The sequence below is a fragment of the Alexandromys fortis genome, unplaced genomic scaffold, assembly GCF_014885135.2.
Source record: "Alexandromys fortis isolate MF-2015 unplaced genomic scaffold, M_Fortis_MF-2015_v1.1 scaffold_51, whole genome shotgun sequence".
Classification (NCBI taxonomy): domain Eukaryota; kingdom Metazoa; phylum Chordata; class Mammalia; order Rodentia; family Cricetidae; genus Alexandromys; species Alexandromys fortis.
The window spans coordinates 2,594,335-2,619,451 of record NW_026067925.1 but is presented as its reverse complement, the minus strand read 5'-3'; the positions used below and the strand labels follow the sequence as shown (position 1 = coordinate 2,619,451).

General features: G+C 38.1%; 1 protein-coding gene across 1 annotated transcript in view; it reads right to left on the bottom strand.

Annotated features, from left to right (window-relative positions):
* The window catches only part of Spta1 (spectrin alpha, erythrocytic 1), a 77,019-nt gene that overhangs the window by 35,563 nt on the left and 16,339 nt on the right, over positions 1–25,117 (bottom strand). The window contains exons 5-23 of the mRNA XM_050142801.1: positions 24,976–25,116; positions 24,118–24,264; positions 23,609–23,742; positions 22,629–22,773; positions 19,937–20,091; positions 18,957–19,092; positions 18,744–18,845; positions 17,499–17,636; positions 16,317–16,427; positions 14,847–14,924; positions 14,119–14,274; positions 11,601–11,805; positions 10,063–10,244; positions 9,338–9,581; positions 8,428–8,550; positions 5,698–5,915; positions 4,797–4,889; positions 2,908–3,045; positions 773–924 (exon numbers count right to left, since the gene is read on the bottom strand). Of these exons, the coding sequence (XP_049998758.1) occupies positions 773–924; positions 2,908–3,045; positions 4,797–4,889; positions 5,698–5,915; positions 8,428–8,550; positions 9,338–9,581; positions 10,063–10,244; positions 11,601–11,805; positions 14,119–14,274; positions 14,847–14,924; positions 16,317–16,427; positions 17,499–17,636; positions 18,744–18,845; positions 18,957–19,092; positions 19,937–20,091; positions 22,629–22,773; positions 23,609–23,742; positions 24,118–24,264; positions 24,976–25,116 (2,798 nt within the window). The remainder of the gene's footprint in view (positions 1–772; positions 925–2,907; positions 3,046–4,796; positions 4,890–5,697; positions 5,916–8,427; positions 8,551–9,337; positions 9,582–10,062; positions 10,245–11,600; positions 11,806–14,118; positions 14,275–14,846; positions 14,925–16,316; positions 16,428–17,498; positions 17,637–18,743; positions 18,846–18,956; positions 19,093–19,936; positions 20,092–22,628; positions 22,774–23,608; positions 23,743–24,117; positions 24,265–24,975; position 25,117) is intronic.

Here is a 25,117-nt window from a genome sequence, read left to right as displayed (position 1 = left end):
TAAGAGCCAGAGGTCCCGGAAGCCTTCTCTGAGACTATATCTTCTAGAAATTGCTTCCTAAACAAGACCTGAACAATGACACTATCAACAGACAAGCTAATACAGAAAGGAAAAAAAAACATGGAGTCACACACCCTTAGACAAAGAACCACATCAACTCATGACAACTTAGAGAGGAAGAATTAGCCTCTTCCAGGGAAAAGCCTCCTCACCAGCTATTCAATCCAAAATGATTGGCCATGAAATCACACACACACAGCAAAAATATATGCAGCAGGTTTTACTTACATGTTTTCACATCTACCTATCATCTATATATCAATAATCAAAGAAAGAGAGGCCATCAATTTGAGGGAAGAATAGGAGGACATAGAGAAGTTAGAGGGAGGAGATATGCGAGAGGTAGAGGGGAAAGAGAAAGAAACTGTGTAATTATATTTTAATTGTGTATCTTTAAAATATCAATGGATGAGGAAAATGTCTTTTGCCATCACTTTCTTGTTATAGAAGAGAGAAGTTTACATTCCAGCTAGATAGATATGGGAGTATACAAGATTCTTATGGATGTCTGGAGACTTAAAAGGAAGCTGGCAGAGGAGTCAGAAAATGGCTTCATTAGGACTGACACTGAGACAATGCTCCTGGGGTTTCCTTTCTTCATATACAAACTAAAGTGTGAATTTACATCTCTAAACTGAAAGCGGCAGGACCGCGAGAGAAAAGCAGGGAATATTTGTCAGCCTCCATGAAAGCCTCCATCCCACAAACTTACTGGTCCTCTATCTGCTGCTGGAGCTGGGGGATGTTGATTGGCTCTTCTCGTCGCTGCTGCGGGAACCCTGGTAGTTCATCGTGGGCCAGTTTTCTGACGTAGACCGCTGGCACAAAGCCCTGGTGATCATCAGCTTCAACCTTCCACCAGTCCTAAAGGGAGGAAAGATTCACACTCCTTTCTTAATCCTTCCAAAGTCACAAACCATAGAGGCTTCAACTCCCACCACATCCCCAGGAACAGGATCAGCTGGCTGTTAAGGGCTAAATATCACTCATAGATGGCACATAATTTCCATGCATTATAGAAAGGGTTGAGGAGGAGTTGCAGGAATTTGAAGGTTTGCTCCTGAACTTAACAAATCTAATATCTGATGTCAGATGGGCCTGGCTTGCAAAAGCCAGGGCTGGGCCGCTCTGCACCTCAGGAATCGGGCCATCCTGGGGTGGTGGTCTCTAAGTTTGATAGCAGTGCATAGGAGCTGATTCCTCACATCCCACTTCTAAGGCACTAAAATATAGCAATTTCACCGAAATTAATTAATACAAGTTCTTCAAGTGCTTGCGCACTAACCACTCTGAAATCTCGTTTCTTAGAAAAATTCTCTGAACTGTGACCCAGGCAAAGAGGAAGTGGAATTTACTTAGAGTTTCTGATATGAAAATAGCTTGTCTCTCTAAAACGTTTATTTATTTTCGATAATAGTAACAAAAATAAAAGTTCTGCTTTTCTTATAAAGATCTTTAGGAGAATAGTTACATGTTGAATATTTTTATAAGAGACACATACTGTAAAATTCCATTCATTGTTTTAGCACTGACTTTATATGCATATAAGAATTCAAGTTAATTAAAGATAAATTTCTTTCTTTCTCTTTCCTTCCTTCCATCTTTCTCCTTCCTTTCTTTATCTTTCTTTCTCCTTCTTTCCTTCCTTTCTTTCTTCCTTTGTTTCTTTCTTTCTTCTTCCTCTTTAAACATGGTGTATCTCTTTGTTGCTCAGGCTGACCTCAAATGTTTGTGTCTGAGTGAGTCTTCTGTCTCATCTCTACAGGTGCCTGGGACTAAGGTGCACATCATCTTTTATCGGGGCTTCTCCCAACCCTAAAGATGTTGTTTTATCAAATAGAAATCCTGTCAAGAAGAGGAATGAACAAGGATATGGAAAGAAAAGATTAACTTAGTTCTGCAAGTGCAATAATAACATAAGGTTGATGTGGGATTCCCCTCTGTATGCTGTAAATACCATTGGTTAATAAAGGAACTGGCTTGGCCTGATAGGGTAGAACAGAGGTAGGTGGGGAAAACTAAACTGAATGCTGGGAGAAAGAAGGGCAGAGTCAGAGAGAGGCCATGTAGCCCTGTCGGAGACAGACACTGGAACTTTACTTGTTAAGACACAGCCTCATGGAGATACACAGATTAATAGATATGGGTTAAACTAAGATGTAAGAGTTAGCCAATAAGAAGCTAGAACTAAGGGGCCGAGCAGTGATTTAATTAATACAGTTTTTGAGTGATTATTTTGGGACTGAGCAGCCGGGGACAAATAAGTGGGCTCCTACAACATAAGGTTGCTTAACCCTTATAGATCTTTAGGTTAACTCCCTAAGTTTTTTTGATTCATTGTTTCATTAATGCTAAAATTAAGATTATAATTTAAAAATTTCCAATGGTATATCTAATATCTATCTATCTATCTATCTATCTATCTATCTATCTATCTATCTATCTATCTATCTAATCATCTCTCTGTTCTTGAACAGTACTTTAAGAAAAATACTACTTAATAAATTATTAAGAGAAAAAGGATTAAATGTTAGGCATTAAAATACCTATCTGAGCCATGTGCTGGTGGCACATGCCTTTAATACCAGCCCTTAGGAGGCGGAGGCAGAGATGGATCTTTGTGCCTAGGAGGACAGCCTGGTCTACAGAGCAAGTTCTAGAACAACCAAGGTTATAAGAGAAAACTTGTCTTTAAAAACCAAAAGGCAAAAGGCCAAACAAACAAAACCACAAAACCCACCAAACAAACAAACAAACAAAACCCCGCCTATCTGGTGGAATTAGGAGAGAGCTACAGAAGAACCATAGCCACGTTGCAGATGGTAAAAAGTTAAAACAAAAAATCACCTTGTTGATGGAACTGAGCAGAGTTAAGACATCATTCTTCTTCATGCTGACCTCTCTACGGCTTCGGGCTTCGAAGTCATATAGAGCTATGACTCTAGCTTCTCGACCAGCCTCATCCACTGGTGCTGCCTGCAGTTCCTGGAGTAAACAAACAAACCAGACATCAGTTACACACTCGAAGTCTTTCCCTGTACAGCTCACCAGTAGTGGGCAGTTCCCAGCCTTCCCCACGAGAGGGTAGCTGGAGTTCTGATGTGGCTGCTCAATCTGACATTGGTGATCCTCGGGGATGCTGCGCCACTGAAGCACCTATCAGAAAACTGGAAGGTTGGAAAACACGAACACAAATCACCAGTACGTAGGCATGCTGTCAGAAGCACTGTTCCTTAGTTGGAGGGGCAATAAATGCCTGCTCTTTGATGGGAGGGGAATATACTACTGTTGTTATTGGGAGGAGCAATATACTGTTCTTTAGTGGGAACAGCAATGTACAACTGTTCTTTAGTGGGAGGGACAATGTACTTCTCTGTGCAGATTCAAAAGGACTACATATCAGAAGCCTGAGAACAAGACAAACCCTCCTCACTTCCTACTTTCCCTTAATCTTCACTAACAGGTTTCCCCACCTGCTTGGTCTTGCATTCGTTTTGTTAAGGAATTGTGAAATTTTTACTTTAGACATTTACAACCTGCAGCATAGAGAAACTGACAGAATTTTAAAAACTGTGAATATAAGCATAGCATATTATTAAAATGTCTCTATCTTTACAGAGATCACTCTGTTCCAGGATACATATTCTGTTTTAAATTCTGTTCAGTGTTGTTGTCTCCTGAGCACGTTCCCTGCGGGTTGATGTTAAAGGCGAATCTCCTGTTATAGATTCTTTGACTTATTGCCCTTTACCTGTTGCATTTCCTCATGATATATGACAAATCTATCTGTCTATATCCAGGCACCCACTGGGTATAGCCAGGTACAGGGGCAAGCAGGAGTGCTGTAAACCTATGTTGACTTGCCATGCTCTGAGCGTGCGAACTCTCAATCTCTCCTTAGAATAATTTTATATCCATGTATATATGGAATATATATTTCTCTTTTCCTTGTACACAGCAAGCTGTTTTTATTACTTAGTTAATTCCAAGCTTATGACTTTTGATCACCTCTTTCATCCCATTTCTCACATATATTTGAATGGCCTGTGTCATTGAGCATCAATTCTCATGGATTATAGGCTATAAAATAGCCTTTCCATATCTTGATTATAAAAAAATATTCTTTTCCTGGCACTTACATTCCATGTGAACAGAGGTTCTTTTCTACTGTGGTCCCATTTTCATTTTCTGCTTAGGCATGTATTACATAGGCTTTAAAAATACCCCTTAACAAACTAATTTTCTAATATGATTATTTTAATCAAAACCTGCATCTTTATATTTAATAACTCTTGACGTTCAAATAAATGTTAAGTCACAAAGCAAGGAATTAAGAGGATGCAAATGAAAGGCATGGATAAAGGAGATCAAAAGGAGTGAAAGAAAAAGTCAAGATGTATACTGACCAAACTTCATAGTTACTGAAAAGTTCTTTTGGCATATATCTTTAGAGAAGCTACACAGAGTTTAGAATTAGTATTTTCTTTGCTATTCTTTCCTGACTTGTTGAAAGGGAAAAAAATAAAAGAGGAGTAAGCAAGAGAATTACTTTTCATCGTAGTAAGAAGAGAATTGCTTTACTCTATAGTAAGAAGAGAATTCCTTTACATATATAGTAAGAAAATTTCTTTACATCTATAGTGAAAAGAGAACTCCTTTACATCTATAGTTAGAAGAGAATTCCTTTCCATCTACAGTGAGGGAGGTGGCTACCATCAGAACCCAGCACTTCTTACCTGGCAGGCTTCTGCCTGATCCCTCAGAGCTGTTATGCTGTTGCCAAATGCATTGAGATCCACCAGGAAGGCCTCATGCTTCTTGAGAAGGGCCTGCATTTATTGATGGAAAAATAATTAGAGCAAATATCAGAGAAACAGCAAGATTGCCAGGGAGGTGCTTCCACTACTATTATTTGTTAATGGATTATGTGATTGGGTTAAGTCACTTACTTCTATACTAGAAAACTCCTTTTCATATAGCATTTGCAAGACTCAAGGAAATTTCAGCAAACAAATGAATAACAATTTCAATGTATTTGATCAAGTCAAAATTAACTAAGACTTACACACTTTTTAACCAAGACATATCACAATGGTGACAGGGTGCAACTGTGGACAATAATATATGGGTAATGTTACTTTGCAGGACTCATATCAGAAAAACTTAAAACACACACTGTCCTAAGGCTAATGAAGTCTATAAACGCTTTCTTTATGGCACTGAACAAATCATAGTGGTGGATGTAAGATGGGCAGAAAGTAATTTATGATCCTTTAGATTCTTCCTATCCCAACTTGTCTGTCTGAATTCATTTCAATAAAGAAATTCATATTTCCATTTTAAAGGAATAGTTAACTTACAGAAGTTCAGGGTAACTTTGAAAAGTTCAGAATAGGACCAAGACAGGTGTAGGTCTTTGATCACAGACTTTGGATTTAGGTACTCTTTATAGGATCTATAAATTTCTATGACATTAGGGAAAAATGTGATGTTCTTTTGGTATCTTTGCTAACTTTGGGTATATCACAGCAAATCAAGGCAAAGGGAAAATAATCACTGTTGAAACATCAGATAATCTAGCATTTGATGGAATTTGATGAGCTTTCACTAAACCATGGCCATTCCACCCCTTCTTACCCCAGCTGCTTCTTCATCAGCTCCATAGTTTTTGTTGTCTACGATTGGTTCTTTCTCCTTAATCCATGCTTCTGCTTCATGCAGATCCGCCAGGTACTGTTGGAGCTGGACATTGGCCTTGAGATCATTCTCCCGTCTAACAGCTCGTGCACGGAGAGACTCCATATTTTTGTTCAAGCTCTCAACCCTAGATGCTATGTCTTCTGCAGCAAAGTGTCCTATGGAATAGGTACAGATATAGTGAGTATGACCCTCGTTCATAGCTGTCATGTTCTAATCCTCATCAAACCTTGGAGAAAAGAAAATAGGCAAGATGATGCTGAATTTAGTCAGGATTACAATAGAATTTCTGGGAGCTGGGATGTCTTATAGGTGGGGTATCGATGTATGTATGTGATGGGGAGTGAGTAGGTATGAGCTGACAAATACAGACACAAAAACAAAACACCCGCAAGTGCTGTAAGACTCAGGGTGAAAACCATTTCTTCTCTAGATTCAGCAGAAGGACTAGCAGATCTCCACTCTCCTTTAAAAGTAGAAAACAGGTCAATATGGGAAGTATAATGATTTTTAGAGCATTAATTAAAGAAAAGGAAAAAGCTGAGACATGCCCTAAGGATATAGCTTATACCCTGAATCATTTGGAGATTCTTTGCTAGGACACTAATCTAAGCTAAACCTGAGTTGTTGAGATAGAGAATGGAAAATTCAAGAATATGTGAGAAAGAGAACACAAGAGATAAGGTCTTCACAGAGTCGTGGCTTCAAAGACATTCAGGTCCATTTGGATGTTGGATTGATGCCTTATTTGTACACATGCAAAGAGATGATGAAAAATGATTCAAAGGCAGCCATAACACCATCCTTAGGACTCATCTAAATCTGCAGATAGTTAAAACTAGGACCTGATAAACAGAAAGGATAAACACAAAGTAGGGTCATTAGAACAGTATTGTAGTACTAGATTATCTCTGAAATAGTCCAATAATACAATCGGTCAGAGGAATCACAATGAAGACCCAAGAAGTGCTATGACTATCAAACTGAAGAAACAAGTATGAGTGATAAAGAGGAAAGTTTAAGGAGCTTGGAAAAGAAGATTCATGGCAGACAGTGAACAAGATCAGATTTCAAATCAGAAACTGTGAATCTGTGGGTAGCATACTTGCATCTTTAAGGAAGCTACTTTGACATGTAATGAAAATACACTTGAAAAAATGAATGTAAAATAAATTAAGACAGTCATATGAACAGAAGCAAAGGGATTTATGGCTAGCTGCAAGAACCGACAGAGGAAGCTCATCAAGTAGGAAGAAAGCAGTACAGATAGTAATCCCAACCACAAAGGAACAAAGAACAGCAGAAGCGGTAAATATATAGAGAGAATGTTCTTATTTCTCAATGTTATTCAAAGATAATTGAAATCTAAAGTAAAACTGATGTTAAAACATTGAAAGATTTATGATGTAACAAAATTAAAATGCATAATAGCAGGAAAAAGAAAGAAATGGAAGAACGCACTAAAGGATGTTTCATTACAAATGAAATGCTATACTATCTGAGGTTAATGTCATGAATTAAAATACGTATTTTAAACCCTAGAATAATAGCTCCCTGTGCTTTGCTCTCAGAATATCTATAAAAACTTAAAAAAAATGTGTAGTACCCCTAATAAGCTGCCATATATATTATATTTACCAGTAGTTCCCACGTAAGAAGGTAAACATGAAATTTTGAGGTAAAAACTAATCAAAAGACAAACCAAATGATTACATTAAAAACATGAATAGATTTCAGAAAAAGGAATATTTCTGGGAACAAAGATGGATATTTCATTTTGTAGAAACAACAATTGATCAAAAGGACAAATACCTCAGCTATATTTGCATAGACTAGTAAGCTTTCAAAACATTATAAAACAAAATTGATGACCTTATAATAAGAAACAAAAATATCAACACCTGTAGTCAGACAATTAGAGAAACAAAAATTTACCATTTATGGAAAGATACAATTAAAAAACAAACAAATGATTAAAAAACAAAAAAGGAAAATAAATTTCATTGGTTTGCATAACTTAGTTCACAATTGAAAATTTTCAGCAAAATTTAATTCAACCTAAACTTTTTAAAACTAGATACTAATAATTGATTAGTTAACAGAGGGAAAATATTTTAGTGTAACCTGGATTGCTTGTCCATACCTGGCATATGATTCTCAACTCTAACATCTTATTTAGAGAGAATAGCTTTCTATGTATGGACAATAAGCACGCAAATAGTAAAGTTTCATAAAAGGAGAAATTTAAAGGAATGACCTTTCTACTATATTCATATAATGTGTCCTTGAGAAGCAAGGCTTTTAGATATTTGTAAACTCTTACATAGGGACGAGTTTTGTGTTTTTATAAGACTTTGGAACTTAGATTTGAATTCTATATCTTCTCCAAAGAAGCGCATTGATAATTAGACTAAACTTGATTTATTTTAATAATTTTGAATTTACAGTAGTGAAGATTTAATAATGTGTTTGAACATCTTCTGCTACAGCAGGATTATAAAAAACACAATGTATACTGCTTTGTCAGAAACACTCAAAAGGAATTTCTTCATTAAATGGGAAAGTGATGTCATCTAGTTTTAAACTCACTTTAGGTTCTAAGATTATCTAAACTTCTTTCCAAAGTTAGTCATAGTGGAGTTTGGGCAAATCAGTCAGTGTCACACGTACCTTCCTCTACCATTTGGTCCCCCCTCTCTGTTATCTTTCGAATGCGTGGCTCATGGCTAGAAATGTCTGCCAAGATGACTTCATGTCTGTTCAGAAGATTCTTGGCTGCAACCAAATCCTTGCCTACAGAGAAAAATAATTCAAGGTTTAATATTGTCCTTGTGAATGGATCTTACTCATAATACATGTTTTATCTGTTGCCCAGTAGTAATATCACACAAATATGACCACTGAGAATTTAATCCATCTCTACCATCCCTGCATACTCAACATGCTTAAACCCTCTAATTTCCAGACTCTCTTTCCTGTAGTTGGCACTAAGCTACTCTCCAGAACTCTCCATGGTATTTCTGAAGGTTTTGTAGACAAATATCTCTATGACCTTTCACTGAAGCTCCCAGAACATCTGATAAAGTTGTGTAATATTTGTGTGTGCTTTTTCTTGTACATCAAGGCAACTATCCTGGAAGTTACACTTATGAATTAATAAGTTCTAAAGTATAAAACAATTGTACAGCTATATTTCACTTTTGAGTCTTTGTGGTAGGTCACATAGTTCTTAAAGGATCACCAATAACCCAGACAAATACATTCACTACTTCAAGCATTAATCAGTACTTCTCAGAAAAGAAGTATCAACAAATAATTTTTAGCTCATTCTTTAGAAAGCTAAGCACCCCAGATCTTCCTAGAGGACTGAATTCATGTCATGGTTCATAGCTATCTTATAAGGCAAATTTGTTGACACAATTTTTAAGTATTAAAGCTTGCTGGAGGCCAGTAAAAATTCACAAGTTTGGTGTGAAAGAACCAAGAGGAACCTTCTATCCCCTCACTGTTGCATCTTGTTTTCTCAACCTGAAGACCATGGTCCTTTCCTCCCTGCTCAGTCTGATGATGCAGAACTGACCGAGTTGGGTGGAAGCTGCTGAGGGCTCCGTCTCCTGGATCCAGGCCTCCTCATCTTCTGAGTCCCTGCAAATCTGCTGTAACTTGAGTAGGTCTATGAGTTTCTTTTTCCTGGTGGCCAGCGGCTCTTTCAGAGCTTCAAAGCGGGTCACCAAGGACTCCTGCCTTGCACGTATGTTCCCAGAGTCAGGATGACCTATTTCTTCAAAATGTGCAGCCATGTCTGTGAGGGTATCCACTTGATTCTGATGGAGAAAACAATGTGTGTTAGGAAATTATAGAATTTGTTAAGAATTAGATGAGATTTCCATGTGCTGAATATCCCCGTGATAATTTTTAAAAGGACTGGTAAAATTGCTTGGATGCAGAATATCAGAATAGGAAGCTCTTAGTTATACGCAATAGTATTGATACAGAGTAATGTGAGATTAGCTACATTGAGTAAATGCAAAGTAGATGTCAAGGCTGTCTAAAACATCCTAGGATTCTAGACTGAGAGGGTGGTGTGATATTTAGAAGAGTTAATAATTGTTTACAGTGGTCATCAGTTTCCAGTATGACTTGCTCAGAAGAATGAGAGGACTTGAGAGGTACTGGGGAGAGGCAGTTTGCCAATTAAATTTTTGAAAAATATCCTTTGGTTTCCTGATCACTTAATAGGAATAATAATAATTACAGATTATAAATATCTGCTGAGTATATATTCGGTTTTCTACAAAAACGAACCTGACGAGCAGTCACAGCTGACTCAAGAAGGCTGTGTTTCCTCAGGAGATTCTGCACATCTGCCAGGCCTTTCCCATAATCCTCAGAGGTAACCTGCCACTCCATGTCCTCTAGCCAGTTCTTCAAGTCTTCTGCATTGTTATCAAACTGCAGCAGCTGGTTAGCTTCATACAGCTCGGTCCCTAGGGGAGGGCATCGGGCGGAAGACACAGAAAACTAAGGCTTTTTCTCTGCACAATGTAATACCCATCCCTCAGCTTAAGGAGGAATATATTTGGATATTCCAAAGAGAAAAATAAGAGAACCATCTCACATTGCACTATAGAAGAAGCCATCATATGTTGGAATTCTGGTGGTATCTGGTTTTAAATACAGACTTGCTAACAAAGCACAAATGATGTTACAGTCTCTGGTGAATGTAGTTCTACTTGCTAGTTGTCAACTCTTTTGAATATTTTCAAGTGCCATTTGGTAAACAGTGTACAGACCCTTCTTTGGATGAGATTTAAATTCAGACATCATATTTGCTCAGTCATGGAGCTGGTATGTGTGAAATTCTGAGGTTGTTTGTAGTATGGCTGGCCTTGTAATTGGTGAATGTCTTTCATCGCACGCCATGATTCATCATTTTATTTTCTAGAATACCTTGATGATTCCCATTATGTTTGGCCAATTCTTTATTCTATTACCTTGTAGCTATCTGCATTATTATTCTTCAAAGCAATTATTATGTCTTCCATTGTGAGAAGTAGCCATGACAGCTTATTATTAAGGAAGATTATATTTTTCCCTTAATCAGGATGACATCCCCCCAAATCAATATGACTTCTTCTATACCCTTTTTTGTACCCAGGTCAAAATCTTGTCTTCTGATGAGAGTCAAAAAGTACCAATAACATACCAACAGAAAAAACATCACTTGTAAAAGTTACTAACAGACAAAAGCTTAATTTCCAAATGTAAGAGGCAAGATAAAAATAGGTGAGAGATATGTATTTGAAAACTTATAATAGGGTCTGATCAGTTTTCATAGGCAAAAAAGAAGCATTTTATCAAACTCTATAAGAACAAAATATATAGAACCATTGGGTGTGATACCAATAATCTTTTCATTTCTAGACTCTTAATGTCCATTTTAACATTTTATATTATGACCCATTTATAGTCTAGTTTATATAATCAACATATGTTAAAAATAACTCTAGTATACTAGGGTTAGATACAAAGCCAAAACTGAATTCATGGCTTTCAATATTTCAACATTTATGTAAGAAAAAATCTAGGAGAAAATTGAACGAAAAAAAGAAGTTTCAATGACAACAAAACTCCAATTTAAATAAAGGAAGCATTTAAAAAATTAAATATATAATGTGATATATTTAGACTAGATTTTAAATGTTGATGATCACATGACACAGGGAAGCAAATGGCTAGGGTCCTATTTCAAACAGTTCACCAAACAACAAGGTAAACATAGAATTAGTAGATTTTATAATTTAAGAATTTAATTATCTTTTATCCAAACCTTTGTTTCTAACCTTTTTGTTCTGTTGCCTCCAACAACTCCTTCCAGAGGTTGGCAACCTCATTCATGCGAGCAGCCACTGCATCAGAGGCGTAGTGACCATTCTCAATCATCTCCTGGCCAGTTTTCTCCAGGTTGTTGAGCATAATCCTATTAGCAGCCAGTTCCTCTTCAAAATCCAATTGCTTCTGAACCCGGCTCTTCAAGTTCTGCACATCCTGAGAAAAGACAAGAAAATCAAGGATATCATTGCTTGAGGAAGGAGGGACAGACAGTTTTAGGAAAACCAGAACTAGATGATGAGATGCTATAAAAATCAAGGTGGAACTGAACTGGAAGATTCTCTCCATGTTCACCATCTTTCACTGCACCAGAAGGTACCAATCAGACTAATAGAGAGAAGGCATCAACAGTCTTACTCAGCTATGAATCCCACTACAAATAACACTAACCTGCAAGATAAATGTTCCTAATAGTTAACTAGAGGGAGGACTGTTGTAGGGGTAAACAACTACTCTCTGTTTAGACCTGAAGATTGTTCTCCCAAAAGGAACTCACTTTTGGTGCTGTAAATCTAATCAAAAGCTCGTGGCAGACGGAGTCTCAGTCCCTAGGTGTATATTTAGTATTCTTGTAAATTGCTATGGTGTCAAACTGTCTTGACATAAATATACATTAAACATACATATATCTATATATACTTATGTTTATACCTGTAGACAAATGTTACTTCCAGCCTTAATCAGAGAAGCATATCCATGCAATAAATGATGGTAAATGTAGATATAGATAGTTACTGAAGATGTGGATAACAAAGAAATTTTGAGAGCTTTGCCCTAAACTGCCTATAAGGCTCAGGGACCATCTCAAAAGAGAATGTAGAAAGAATATATGAACTGAAGGATAGGGAGAGGGGCTGTGAAATGCTGGGCATGACACAACCAATGCAGCCATGATCTGACAGAAAGTGTGACAGATTGTAATGGGGCTGCATTAAACAGAGCCAATCAACAAGCAGTCGCAGATCAGCAGGAACATATGGGGCCTTACCCTCCACTGCTTAACTATTGGATACTGATGGGTCCTAGGGGAAGATTATTTATTGTCTTCAGTAGTTCATCTAGTGAAGAGTTCACTAGTCTCCAATGAATACATAGTTCCAAATCCATGTTCACACAGATGATCCAGGTTAATAAACTCAGTGGCACATGTCTGCATGTGTGTGCATGTGCACATACATGTACACACACACACATACACATCTAAGGAACATAAACCTCAAACCAAACTCACAAACACAAAACAACAACAAAAAATTTTACAAATGTAGAAAAGGAGTTGATAGGGGAAAGAGGTGGACTAATAGTGGTGGGAGAAAGATAAGGGAGGGTGGAGGTTATAATAATAAAATAAGGAAAATGCATTTTATCTATCTATGAATTTTTGAAGAACAAATTCAAAAAAGTTATTTAATAGCTTATATTAATACATATGTGAGTGAAATCATGCATGGCACAACCCTAAGGAAGAGGAATCAGCAGCCCAAACATTCCCCAGCAACTTTTACAGTCACAGAAACTAAGACTACAGGTCAAAATTTCAAGCCTAGGTTGCACTTGAGAGTCCAAATGCTTTCAATCTTTGTGGTAAGATGCACTAAATAACTAGCTATCTTTGGACACATTCCAGTTCAGAAGATGTCTTCTTCATTCGTGCAATAAGGGATTTGTTCCTTCTAGTCACAGAGCTGAGGTCATAAGTCTACATTACTTAAATGCTTAAGTTACTTCTGAGCTGACTTTGTCTTAAATTATTACAAATGAGAGAGGTGTGGAGAGAAGCAGAAGGTATACTAGAGGAACTATGAGCATCGAAGTAAGGAGCATCCCTGTCCCTCATCCTGTTAAGGACACTAGAAGGAGGTCCAGTTGAGAAAAGAGAAAGAAATATGGTATGAGAAAAACCAGAATCCTGACCTTTGGATTTTATCTAAGTGTGTTGAAGGAGGCTGTTTGGTCGCTTGTTCATTTCCTGGCCACCCAGACCCCCAAAATAATCACATGGAAACTGTATTAATTAAATCACTGCTTAGCCCATTAGCTCTAGCTTCATATTGGCTAACTCTTACATATTAATTCTACTCATTTCTATTAATCTGCGTATAGCCATATGGCTGTGGATTACCGGCTAAAGTTCCAGCATCTGTCTCCAGCGGGGCTACATGGTGTGTCTCTCTGATCACCCTTCTTTCTCCCAGAATTCTGTTTAGTTTTCCTCTACCTAGCTCTGTCCCCCTATAGCTCTGCTATAGGCCCAAAACAGGTTCTTTATCCATTAACCAAAAAAAAAAAACCCAACACATAGACAGAAGGACCTCCCACACCATAAGTGTACATTTCCAGGGAGCCATCACTTTTTTTCAAGCTCTGTTTTTCATTTGTAAATGAAAAGTCAGTTGCCTTTGGCTCTAACCTACAGTCTATGAAACAAACTGTCAGTATGTATAAACAAGGTTGAACAAATCTCCCTACCTTGTAATCTTCATCATCAGCCAACTTTTTCTTCTTATTGATCCAGGTCTTTAGGTCATCCGAGTCTTGGTACAGTTGTTGGAGAAGCAGGGAATCTACCAGCAATTTTCGTCGAGTGGCAGCCCTTTCACGCAGAGCGTCTCGCCTGGCCAGCAGCTGAAAAGCACACACACACACACACACACACACACCCTTTAATCTGTGAACAAGCTCACAGTCAACAAAAGCATACATAGAAATGTGAGATTATTGCCCACCCTGACTATCTTTCCCCCAAAGCTTTTCTGGATCCCAGTGCCCAAGCAAAATATTGCTAGTTTTGGTCAGTTTGTACAAACTAGAGTTATTAGAGCCATCTGGGAAGTTCAAACTTTAGGAATTACCTCTATAAGATCTATAAGACTGACCCTGTGGACATATTTGTAAAGACATTTTCTTGATTAATAATTCATGTGCCTATTATGGGCAGGGCCACCCTTGGTCAAGTGATCTTTAGTGTTGTAAATAAGCAGGCTGAGCAAGCCATAAAGAGTAAGTGAGTAAGAAGCATTCTCCAATGATCTCTGCTTCTGTTCCTGCCTCCAGGTTCCTACCTTGGCTTCCCTTTCCAGTGTATTTTAACTTGAAAACCAAATAAACCTTTTCCTCCCCTAAGTTTCTTTTTGTCACCGTTTCATTGAAGCATCAGAGAAGGACAGACAGACAAAGGCTCTGGGCCTTGGGCATACCCCATCACGAATAGTAGCAATGTTCTCAGAGTCATAGTGGTCATTGTCGATAAGCTTGGTTGCAGTCTCATCCAAGGTCTGGAAAAAGAATACATTGACTTTTCCTCAGCAACACCTAAGTGAGTGGCCCCAGTTTGAGTATCCCTTTAAGATAAAGGATACCATTGAGTAAGTCCAACAAGCTTACAGTCAGAAGGCCTGGATCTTAGTGGTGAATTCTGATACACCTGTACTTCCAAATGTATACTTAGGCTTGATGATAATTTTTTCTGCACTATAATTTTACCAGTCTATGTTACAGTACATGAATTCAGACATCACTGTAAGTAAACACAGAAGAAGTACTCCCAAGGATAAAGCCAATATCATTTTATTACCAGCTCTTCTGTCTATCCCATCCCATAATCTTATATTCTTCTGTAGTTACATCTCTGTTTATTGTTTTACTGGGATAAGGAGACAAGAAGTGCTGAAGTGAAATTTTATCCATATTCATTCATCAGTCCCTCAATCTGCTAAATCCCAGAATGGATTTATTAATTGGGATAGGAAACTATATAACATGTGATAAAACAAGAAAATAAGTTACCCTATAGGCAACTTTCTACCAGTGAGTACCTACAACAAGTACATGAATTAATAAAGTGTCGTGCTATGTGTGATATTAATAGGGGAGACTTAGAAGACTTATAATTCAACTATTGTTTTATGTGCCAGTGTTGATGATATATATATACAATATACAATATGTATGTATATATATATAGTGTGTGTGCATCTATATGTATACTATCCTAAGAGATAATTAAAAATAGTTTATTTCATCATGCTCCTGAATTCCTTCTCCTGTACTGATAAATTTTATATAATATTATAACATAAGTTCCACAGAAAATTTATAATAGCATTAGATAAAAATAAAAATTAAAATTAAAATATATTATAACAAATTATTCCTTTGGAAAAAATGAATATGATCAAACACATATACTTTCAAAGAGGAAAGCACATTAAAATATTATTGAAAAGAAAAAACACATTTTAAACATTTAAATGTAGAGTCTATATTAAAAATAGACCTACTGTTTTTATTTATATGTCAAAATACATAATACAAAGTATGTACTCCATTAGAAGAAATGATATTCTATCACCTTGAAACTGCTTTCTAAATATACTTTGTAGATCAAGAAATTGAATGATAAAATGGGTATTATTATTATTTCTTCGGATATTTTCCCCGTATTTTTTCAAAAGATAAATCTTGATTTGGTTTTCACTTTTAAATTATAAGCATAGTGTTTGAAGACATGTAAGCAGATATTATCAATAACAAAGAAAGGGGTGGCCATTTACAAGAAATGGCCCTGATGTTAGGTCCTGTAGTCACATCAGTGATTCTGTTTAGAGGCATGTACAGAAACAGTATGTGTAAATAGGAAACAAATGTCCAACCAGACCATTACTTACTATAATCTTTTCTTCCTGGGCAACGAATGCTTCTTCGAAATCATCATGTTTCTCAAGAAGGGCATCTACACTGCCCACTGAGTTCCCCAGGTCCTCGTTTTCTAGGAAGGCCTGTAGGAGACAGAAAGACACTTCTCAGATTTCCTCATTGGCAAGACCCTTTCTTTTTGGAACTTCTTAGAGACAAGGACAAAGGAAGGAGTTTAGGGAACTGGAGAGCAAGGTGAGAATTAGCACAGATAAGAATATTATGCAGAAATTAACTTCAAATACACTGAACTTAGACTCATCATCTTTTAATACTTGCACTCAACTTTCTCACCTTTATCTTTAAGTCTATTTACATGAAATTCTCTCAACTAACTAAATATTATTCAGAGTTCTCAAAACTGAATTCTGAAGAATTAGAAGGACTAATTTCTTCTTTTAAGAAGTTGTTCATTAACACTGTCTGACTTATTATAAATTTTTCTTTCTGAGCCAGTACCAATTTGATAATTATTTTATTTTTCTTTAACTATAGTCAAAATCTCTGTGCCACATACTTAAATGCAGCTTTTGAGATAGTGTCAGAAGTTTTTAAAAATCTGATTCTCCTGCATACTCAGCATCCTGAGGGTTGGGATTGCATGTGTGCTGTGGGAGCTCCTTTTGCTCCTTCAGCCAATAGCCTTTAAGATACTAGCCCACTTGGGTGTGGTCTCATTTGCTTTAAAAAGCGGCAGCTGTGTTCTCTCTCTCTCTCTCTCTCTCTCTCTCTCTCTCTCTCTCTCTCTCTCTTTCTCTCTCTCTCTTTCTCGCTTCCAGCTACTAGACTCCTTTCTTGATCATACAGAGGGCTGTTTTCTGGGATGGTGATCTGTAAGTTTTTTCCCTTTAAATAAATAACCATTTTATTAATCATAATTCCAAACTGGTGTGGGATTGTTTGTGACTTACGCCTTCACATGTGTGCCCACTATACCCAGCTTGTACTAAAATATTTTCTACACCTTTGCACATGAAATAGGATTGGAGCAGCAATCTTAGACAGGTTGCTCACTTTTTGCCATGGATCATCCTCCAGTTCCTAAGAAAACTTTGTACTAAAGAAATAACTTTGAGGGTGCTAATAGTAGTCAAAGAGGTAGATAAAGAATGGAAGAAGTGATATCTGAAGACAAATCCCGTGCCTCCTGTTACCTCCTGTCTGCTCATCCAACTATCCACTTGTTCACTGTCTCGGTAGAAGAGGTGGAAATCCAGGGACTGACGGTACTGATGCTGACACTTGTCCCACAGTTCCAGGAGGGCGGCCCAATCATTGGCTAGTCTTGTCATCTTAAAAAAGGTAGGGATGTTGTATCAGAAAAAATTAACTAATCCTTCATTTACTGAGCAGTTAATAAATGCAATGCCATTAGAAAATTGCAAAAGTGAGTAAGAAGTAAGCTACTTTTCTAAGGTCCCAAGATTCAAGCAGATAAGTGCAGTATAGGAAAAATAGGATAAATGCCATAAAAGAGATGTATAGTGCTTTATACGGTTAAAACAAAAAGAAGGTATTAATTCATATAGGGAGAGCTAGGGAATGAAAGTACAGGAAGTATAAGGACTGCTATACTAAGAAATTTGCAGAGTTAATGAGCAGCATCAGAGATGAAGCATAGCATTCCCTATGGAGGGACACATTGCTCCACCTAGATATGGGGGGTGTGGGCTTGGTCTTGCCTCAAGAGATGTGACAGACTTTGTTGACTTTCCACCAGAGACCTCACCCTCTCTGAGGAGTAGATGTGGGATGGGGTGGAGAAAAGATGGGGGGAACAGGAATGACAGGAGGGAGTGGTAACTGGGATTGGTATGTAAAATATGATTTTTTAAAAATATAAAAAGAATCATAAAATAAAAAAAATTACATTAGACCATAAGAAAATTATATTGTCAGGACATGAGCACTTAGGTTATACTTTGCACTTTGAAGAAAAATGGAGTGCTTAAAATAGGTGGACATTTGATGATCCTCATCAGTGTTAAAAATCAACTTAATTTGAGGTTGTATAGAGGAGAGCAAAAATGGTATCACTGGTCTAGGCATTGTAGGAGACCCAACAATTATCAAAGAACATGCGTCACTGAATTTACCATCTAGAATTGAGTGTAAAGATGTGATAAAATAAAGCAATGCCGTAAGTTGCTATAAAGGTTTCAAATTAGGTGTAAGTAGGAGAATTGATGAAGTCATGCCCAAAGCAGAGCAAATTGCTCGGGGATTTCATGTGACTCAGCATAGTCAATGTGATAAGGACTAGGTGGACTGCAGACACACCATTAACAGGCTTAACTGTCTCCTTTCCCCTTTCCAAAGAGAGATTACCATATAAGCATAAGGTAGATGAAGGCAGAATATATTATTGAAACTTCACACACTGCGTGTAAGCAGTTTACCTTCTCACGAATTTCCTCAGAAGCTTCGTGATTGCCATCCAGCAGATCTTGACCAGTTACATCAGCGGATTGAAATCGGTCATCATAGGAGTCAATCTCATGCTGTGGTCACAAAACAGAATGTCCCAAATGCAGCAAGAACTGCCAGGATTTCTCAGTGTTGAACAAAATCCCACTATCCTTTCTCATACTGGGGAAGCCTTAGATCCTCACCTTATGCTGTTGGTGTCTGGCTAGTAGGGCTTCACCGCTGGCTACGTCTGTGGGCAGCTCATCGGCATTGATCAGAGCAGTCTTTTCCTTCATCCAGCCTGAGAGCTCATCATAGTCAGATAGGAACCGATGGTATCTGTGAGAAAAACAGGATAAAAGACAGGAAGTAGATGTCTGATTTGTAACGACTATGATCAAAGGTTATGGGTGGCATAACCAATGGCATGTAAGGCTCACTTTGTCCTAATACCATCTGTTCCCTACCCCTTCAGTGGAATAGGTTCTGAAGCATTTCTACACAGGGTGGTAGATCCTAAAGCAGGTGTGTCCTTGTGTGGGTTATAATTCTGTCACCTTAAGGTCATACCTATCTCAGAGTAAAGTCTCATGATGCAGTCAGAAAATGGATACATATCATGCAAGTATCAGTGGAAATAGAGTTGGTTTTTCTCAAAAGTATCTTAGCTAATATCTAGTCTACTAATCAAGAAAACTTGTAAGATCATTATCTATTCAAAAAGTTAAATATTCATCATTTGGTTGTAAACCATAATGATAACTTGAATACTATATTCTATCTCCTGATGGTTGGATTACTATCTCTGATAATTAAATGCTAAATTTAAGCCTTCTTATCACAGATTTTTAAAACTTTTAGCTGGTAGTCAGGATACAATTCTGGGGTCATTTTGACTCTTTAGCTTAAAACTTTATTTATGACTTTTGCTGGAGTAAAGATCTTTCCAGTTTTATAGGCTACTTTATAAATAATCTTACAACTACCCAGACAGGAAAGATAAAGGGTGTAATTGAGGGGATGTTTGATACTGAGTATTATACCAGTTTGCAAAAGGGCTTCCTTTGGCAAATTAAAATTTCCTTTGCCTCTACAGAGCAGGCAGGTTTACTGAGAGTCCTTTCAACCCATTTCTGCTTTGGGACTCCCTGGAAGAAGTAGAAGAAGATGTGCAATTTCTGACCCATAAGAAGCCTTCAGCTTTGCATATCTGTTAGTGGCCAAGGCACGGATGCGTTCCCAGTTGGAGACCAGCTCCATTTTCATCTGCTGTATCTGAGCTGCATCTGCAGGATGGGAATTCATCAGCTTGTCCGCTTTGGCACAGAGTTCCTTCACCTGTGGAATAAGAAAGGAACCGTTTAATAGTTCAAGCACTGTGACTCCTGGCAAAGCTTTATTGGAGAGAAGGTAATAAAAACAATCACATGAATAGTAATAATTAATATGTATATACATATTAACAATATATAATACAAATATATCCTATGTTAATGACAATTTTTAAATCCTTATTATCCATACTATGTTTCACACTCTACAAGCATTTTTTCATATTATGTTGTTCATTTAATAATATCATATGAAACATTCTTCTCTCTTTTTGGAGAAATTATTCTTATTTCTATGTTATATGAGTGACAACAGAGAAGTACTGTTTGGTTAGGGTTTGATCATTTTGTACTCTGCCTCTTTTTTAAAAACCTATGGGTGTCTGCCTTAGTTGAAACTGAAGTTGTAAAATAGAGTATTATGGTAAGTTTTGATTACCAACATGATCAGCTAACAAATGCCTAACCTAATAAAGCACTTCTCTGGTGTCTGTGAGAACAAAGTGATTCTAGAGACAACTAGAGCTCTAACTTGTCAGTGAATCAATCTCTCGATGGATTTATAATCTGGTACCGTGTGTGTGTGTGTGTGTGTGTGTGTGTGTGTGTGTTGTAGGGTCATAAAAGGTAGGAGGTTGGGTCTAGTGTGAGGAAGCAGTTCAAAGAAGGTGTGTTCTTGGGAATTCTATTAGCTCTATTCTTTTCCTGTATTTTCCTCTCTACTTCTTAATCGGTCATGAAGTGAACAACTGTCCTCCACTGATTTTCCATCACTATGAAGTTCTCCAAAACACACGAGTCGGAGGATCCATAGACTGAAATCTCCAGAATTGTGAGCCAAAGTAAGCCAAAGTGTCTACCCTTAAATAGTTTCTGCTGGATACTGTGGCCACAGTGGCAGGAATATCAGTAACAGTGGAAGAAACAAAGGATGGAAACTGTCCAGGTATGTAGGCTTGCTCTGAGTTCTAGTGTGTCTGGGTCTGTTTCTCTAGACATAGAAATGAGAGCTTTTCAGATTTTAGAAGGGAGTGAACTTGGGAATGTACCCAAAGGATGCTCAATCATACCACAAGGAAACTTGCTCAACTATGTTCGTAGTAGCAATATTCATAATAAAAAGAACCTGGAAACAACCCAGATGACCCTTAAAAGAAGAAAAGATAAAGAAACATGGTACATTTACACAATGGAGTATTTACTCAGCTGTAAAAAAAACAATATTATATCATGAAATTTACTGGTAAATGGATAGAATTAGAAAAAAAATCATCTTAAGTGAGGTAGCACAGACCCAGAAAGACAACCATGGTATGTATTCACTCATAAGTGGATACCAGATGTAAAGCAAAGGATACACTCCAAAGCTCCAGAGAACCTAGATAACAAGGAGGAACCTAAGAGGGACACATGGATCGCCCTGGGAACGGGGAAAGAGATGAGATCTCCTGGGTAAACTGGGGTCAGGGGGTACAGAAGAGGGGACTGGGAATGAGAGCATGAAAGAAGAGATGGGAGAGTGGGGAACCGACAGAGAAGAGGAATAATAAAAGAGATATCTTGATCGAGGGAGCTATTATGGGGTTAGGAAGAAACCTGGTGCTAGGGAAATGCCTCCCAAACCACAAGGATAACTCCAGCTAAGACTCCTAGCAATAGTGAAGAGGGTGCCTTAAGTGACCTTCTATAAATAGGTGATAACCACCCTAAATGTCATTATAGAACCTTCTTTCAGTAACTGATAGAAGCAGATACAGAGATCCACAACCAAGCCCTGGACTAAGCTCTGAGAGTCCAGTTGATGAGAGAAGGACCAGGATCTCTCCATTGTGCATGATCTGGTTTTTCAGAGCCCGTTCCCTATGGTGGGATGCCTATATCAGCCTTGATGAAGCAGGGAGGGGCTTAGTCATGCCTCAACTTGATATGCCAGACTTTGTTGACTACCCATGGGAGATCTTATCCTTTATGAGGAGTTAATGAGTGGTGAGTAGGGAAGGTAAGAGGGTGGAAGGAGGGGAGAGAAGGAAACTGTGGTTGATATGTAAAATTATTAAAAACTTTTTTTTAAAAAAAGAAGGGAGTAAGAAGATAGATTTAGATTTTAAAATCTCTCAGTTTGTTGTGAAAAAAGAAAATTCTTCCCTGATTTACAGTATGAAGGGCCAATCTAGGATCCAACTGCCACAGAAGAAAATGTGTTAAGAGGGATAACTCTAGTCCCAAGGTATTTTACTGAGGAGAGGATAATAAATTATTCTTGGAGGCATTTTATTTAGTTCCAAAATATATGACAAAATATGAAAGCATATGAAACAGATGTGTATGTTTAAATAAAAGTAGTGTGAATAAAAAATAAGGACTTGCGGGATCACTGAACAAATATAAATTAGAATGAGGAGACAGACTGTAATGCCACAGAAGAATCCATCTTTTATTGAAAATGTGACATTACTGTGTCTTCTTGAGTATTGTGCTAGGCAGGAGGATCACCACGTACCTTTTATAAGTCAAGGGCCAGCCATTTCTCCATCAAAGGCTTACCTTGTCATCCATGACAGCGAGATTCCTCTCAAGCCCCTTGTGACTGTGAAATAGTGCCTCGGAACTAACAAGATCTTTGCCATAGTCCTCAGAGGTGAGTAGAGGCTCTTTCTCTTCCATCCACTGGATGGCTTCGGTGACATCCCTACCAGACAGTGTCATGAGCATCAAGAATCCAAGATGGCCGGAATGACAGGGCAAACAGACCCACAGGACCAACATACTTTTCTAAAGTAGCTACTGCTCTATTTTTCAAGAGGCAAGCATGAATTGATTTAAAAAGTACTTGCTTGTCAGATTTTTTTTTTTGGTTTTTCGAGACAGGGTTTCTCTGTAGCTTTGGAGCCTGTTCTGGAACTCCCTTTGTAGACCAGGCTGGCCTCAAACTCACAGATATCCACCTGCCTCTGCCTCCCCAGTGCTGGGATTAAAGGCGTGCGCCACCAATGCCAGGCTCAGATATTTTTTTTTTCAATGACATGTTCTATTCTAGGAGTTCATGGCTATTGAGCTGTCAGAGACACTTCCCATGAGAAGCTATTCACAAATACCACTCATTCTTCCTCTCCAACTCATCTAATTCTTATGTACCCTTTCAGCTTCTGTTGTACCAATACAGCAGTGCTATATTTTTTATTGTTTAAATACCAAAGTCTAAATATTGGATATCAAGTTGATCTTTGTGTTCTTAAGTCATTTGCTACCTCAAAGGCAATGAAAGGAAGATCTTTGGCCTTTGAGATGTTCATAAGTAATTGCTGAAAGGAGTAGACAGAGGTTAATACAAATAAATCTGATGCATGGCCATCAACGGGGCCCAAGCTCATACTTTTTGAAGTACTTATTCAGCAGTACTTGAGAAATGACTAGGATTATAGTCTGTTTGCCTCTACTACTTTATTTTAGATGGTGATGGGGACCTCAGCTAGGGCCTCTGGTGCACATGCCTTTCCCACTGGGCTATACCTCCAACATCCTACCTTTTGAATCTTTGGAGGTCTGCAGCATTTGACAGATTTTCTCGTCTCTTGAGAGCCAGGTTCCAGAGACGATCCCAGGCAGCATTGACCTCATCCTGTTTTGCCTTGATCTCAGGTAACTTAGGATGTTTCTCCTAAGAAAAGAAACCAACAGAGATGATATCATACCAAAAAAATCACTTTAACACCGAAGTTAGACATCACACCCTGTCACACTGTCATATAAAGAAGCATGGCTTCATAAGCAATGACGGACCATTGCCACGGCGTGCGTGTGTGTGCACACACACATGCACACACACACACACACACTATCATTTTCATGGATCAGAAAGGGGAGTATGTAATCAGAGGGGAAAAAAAGCTGCTCATGGCATGTTAGTGCATACAGGTGCATCCCTCTATTTTCTTACAATGTCACATTCCTCTCGTAACCCACCATGAGTGAGCATGAGTTCTTGCAGACCACAATCTTTTTTCTTGGAATGCCTCTTTTGTTTCCACCTCACCTGGGCACACTCATTAGCATACTGGTTCACTTTGTCCACTTTTCCCTTCCGAGCCGTCAGTTCTTCCTGGAACTCTTCGAACTTCTTATGCAGGACTTCAGTTCGTTCCCAGTCATCGCCCAGCTCCACTAATGTCACGATAGCTTCCTGTAAGTATGAAAAACATACACAGATTCACCAGTAAAAATAATCCAGAGTTATTTTTGAAGATCCAAAGTCCCAAGACCCTGTTGATTTTTCAGGATAACTCATATGGAGACCCTTTCTGAAAAAAGCCAGAAGCAGGAATAAGTCTGGGGATGACAACTTGATCTGGGGATTAGTGTCTTCTGGAATAATCCCTTGGTGAGATTGTTGGGAGAGTCTCTGAGAGTTTTTTCTATGTGTTAGAAGACAAGTGGACAATTCTTCCTACTCTGCCTCCTTTTGAATCAAGCATCTGCCAAAAGCCCAGCACTGAGCTCTTGTGTTTATCAGACATCAGCCCCAAATGTGGACTATGCTCGAAATAGTTGTAGGTACTGAGAAGCAAGAGTGGAAATTAATTGAGCCAAGACCCAGAGTGTCTTTGAAGTGGGGCAGTTCAGCAGCATGGGGAGAGACGGGTAATGAGTCTAGAGCATACTGAAAGCACAGTGTTAGGTCTTGTCTTTGCCATAAACACACCCATAGATTTAGGTTACAGCATTGATCTCCAGAATTCCTCCCAAATCTTTGCCAAAATTTACTTTTCCCCCAAAGAATGAAGTGCAGAAACAGATTCTTCAACTATTCAAGACTACCTAGGGCACTGTAAAGAGCTACTATGGAGTGCTTGGACACAGCCATCAGAACACCCAAGAGTATGTGTGCCATTACCTTTTCTTTGATCCACTCCAAGATATCTTCACAGTCTTGCGAGTACTGGTAGAATTTCAATGCCTGAAGCAGAACATTGCTCTTCTCTTGAGTCAGCTCCCAGAGCAGATCCCACACTTGGTGAAGTTGCTTCAGATGGGCC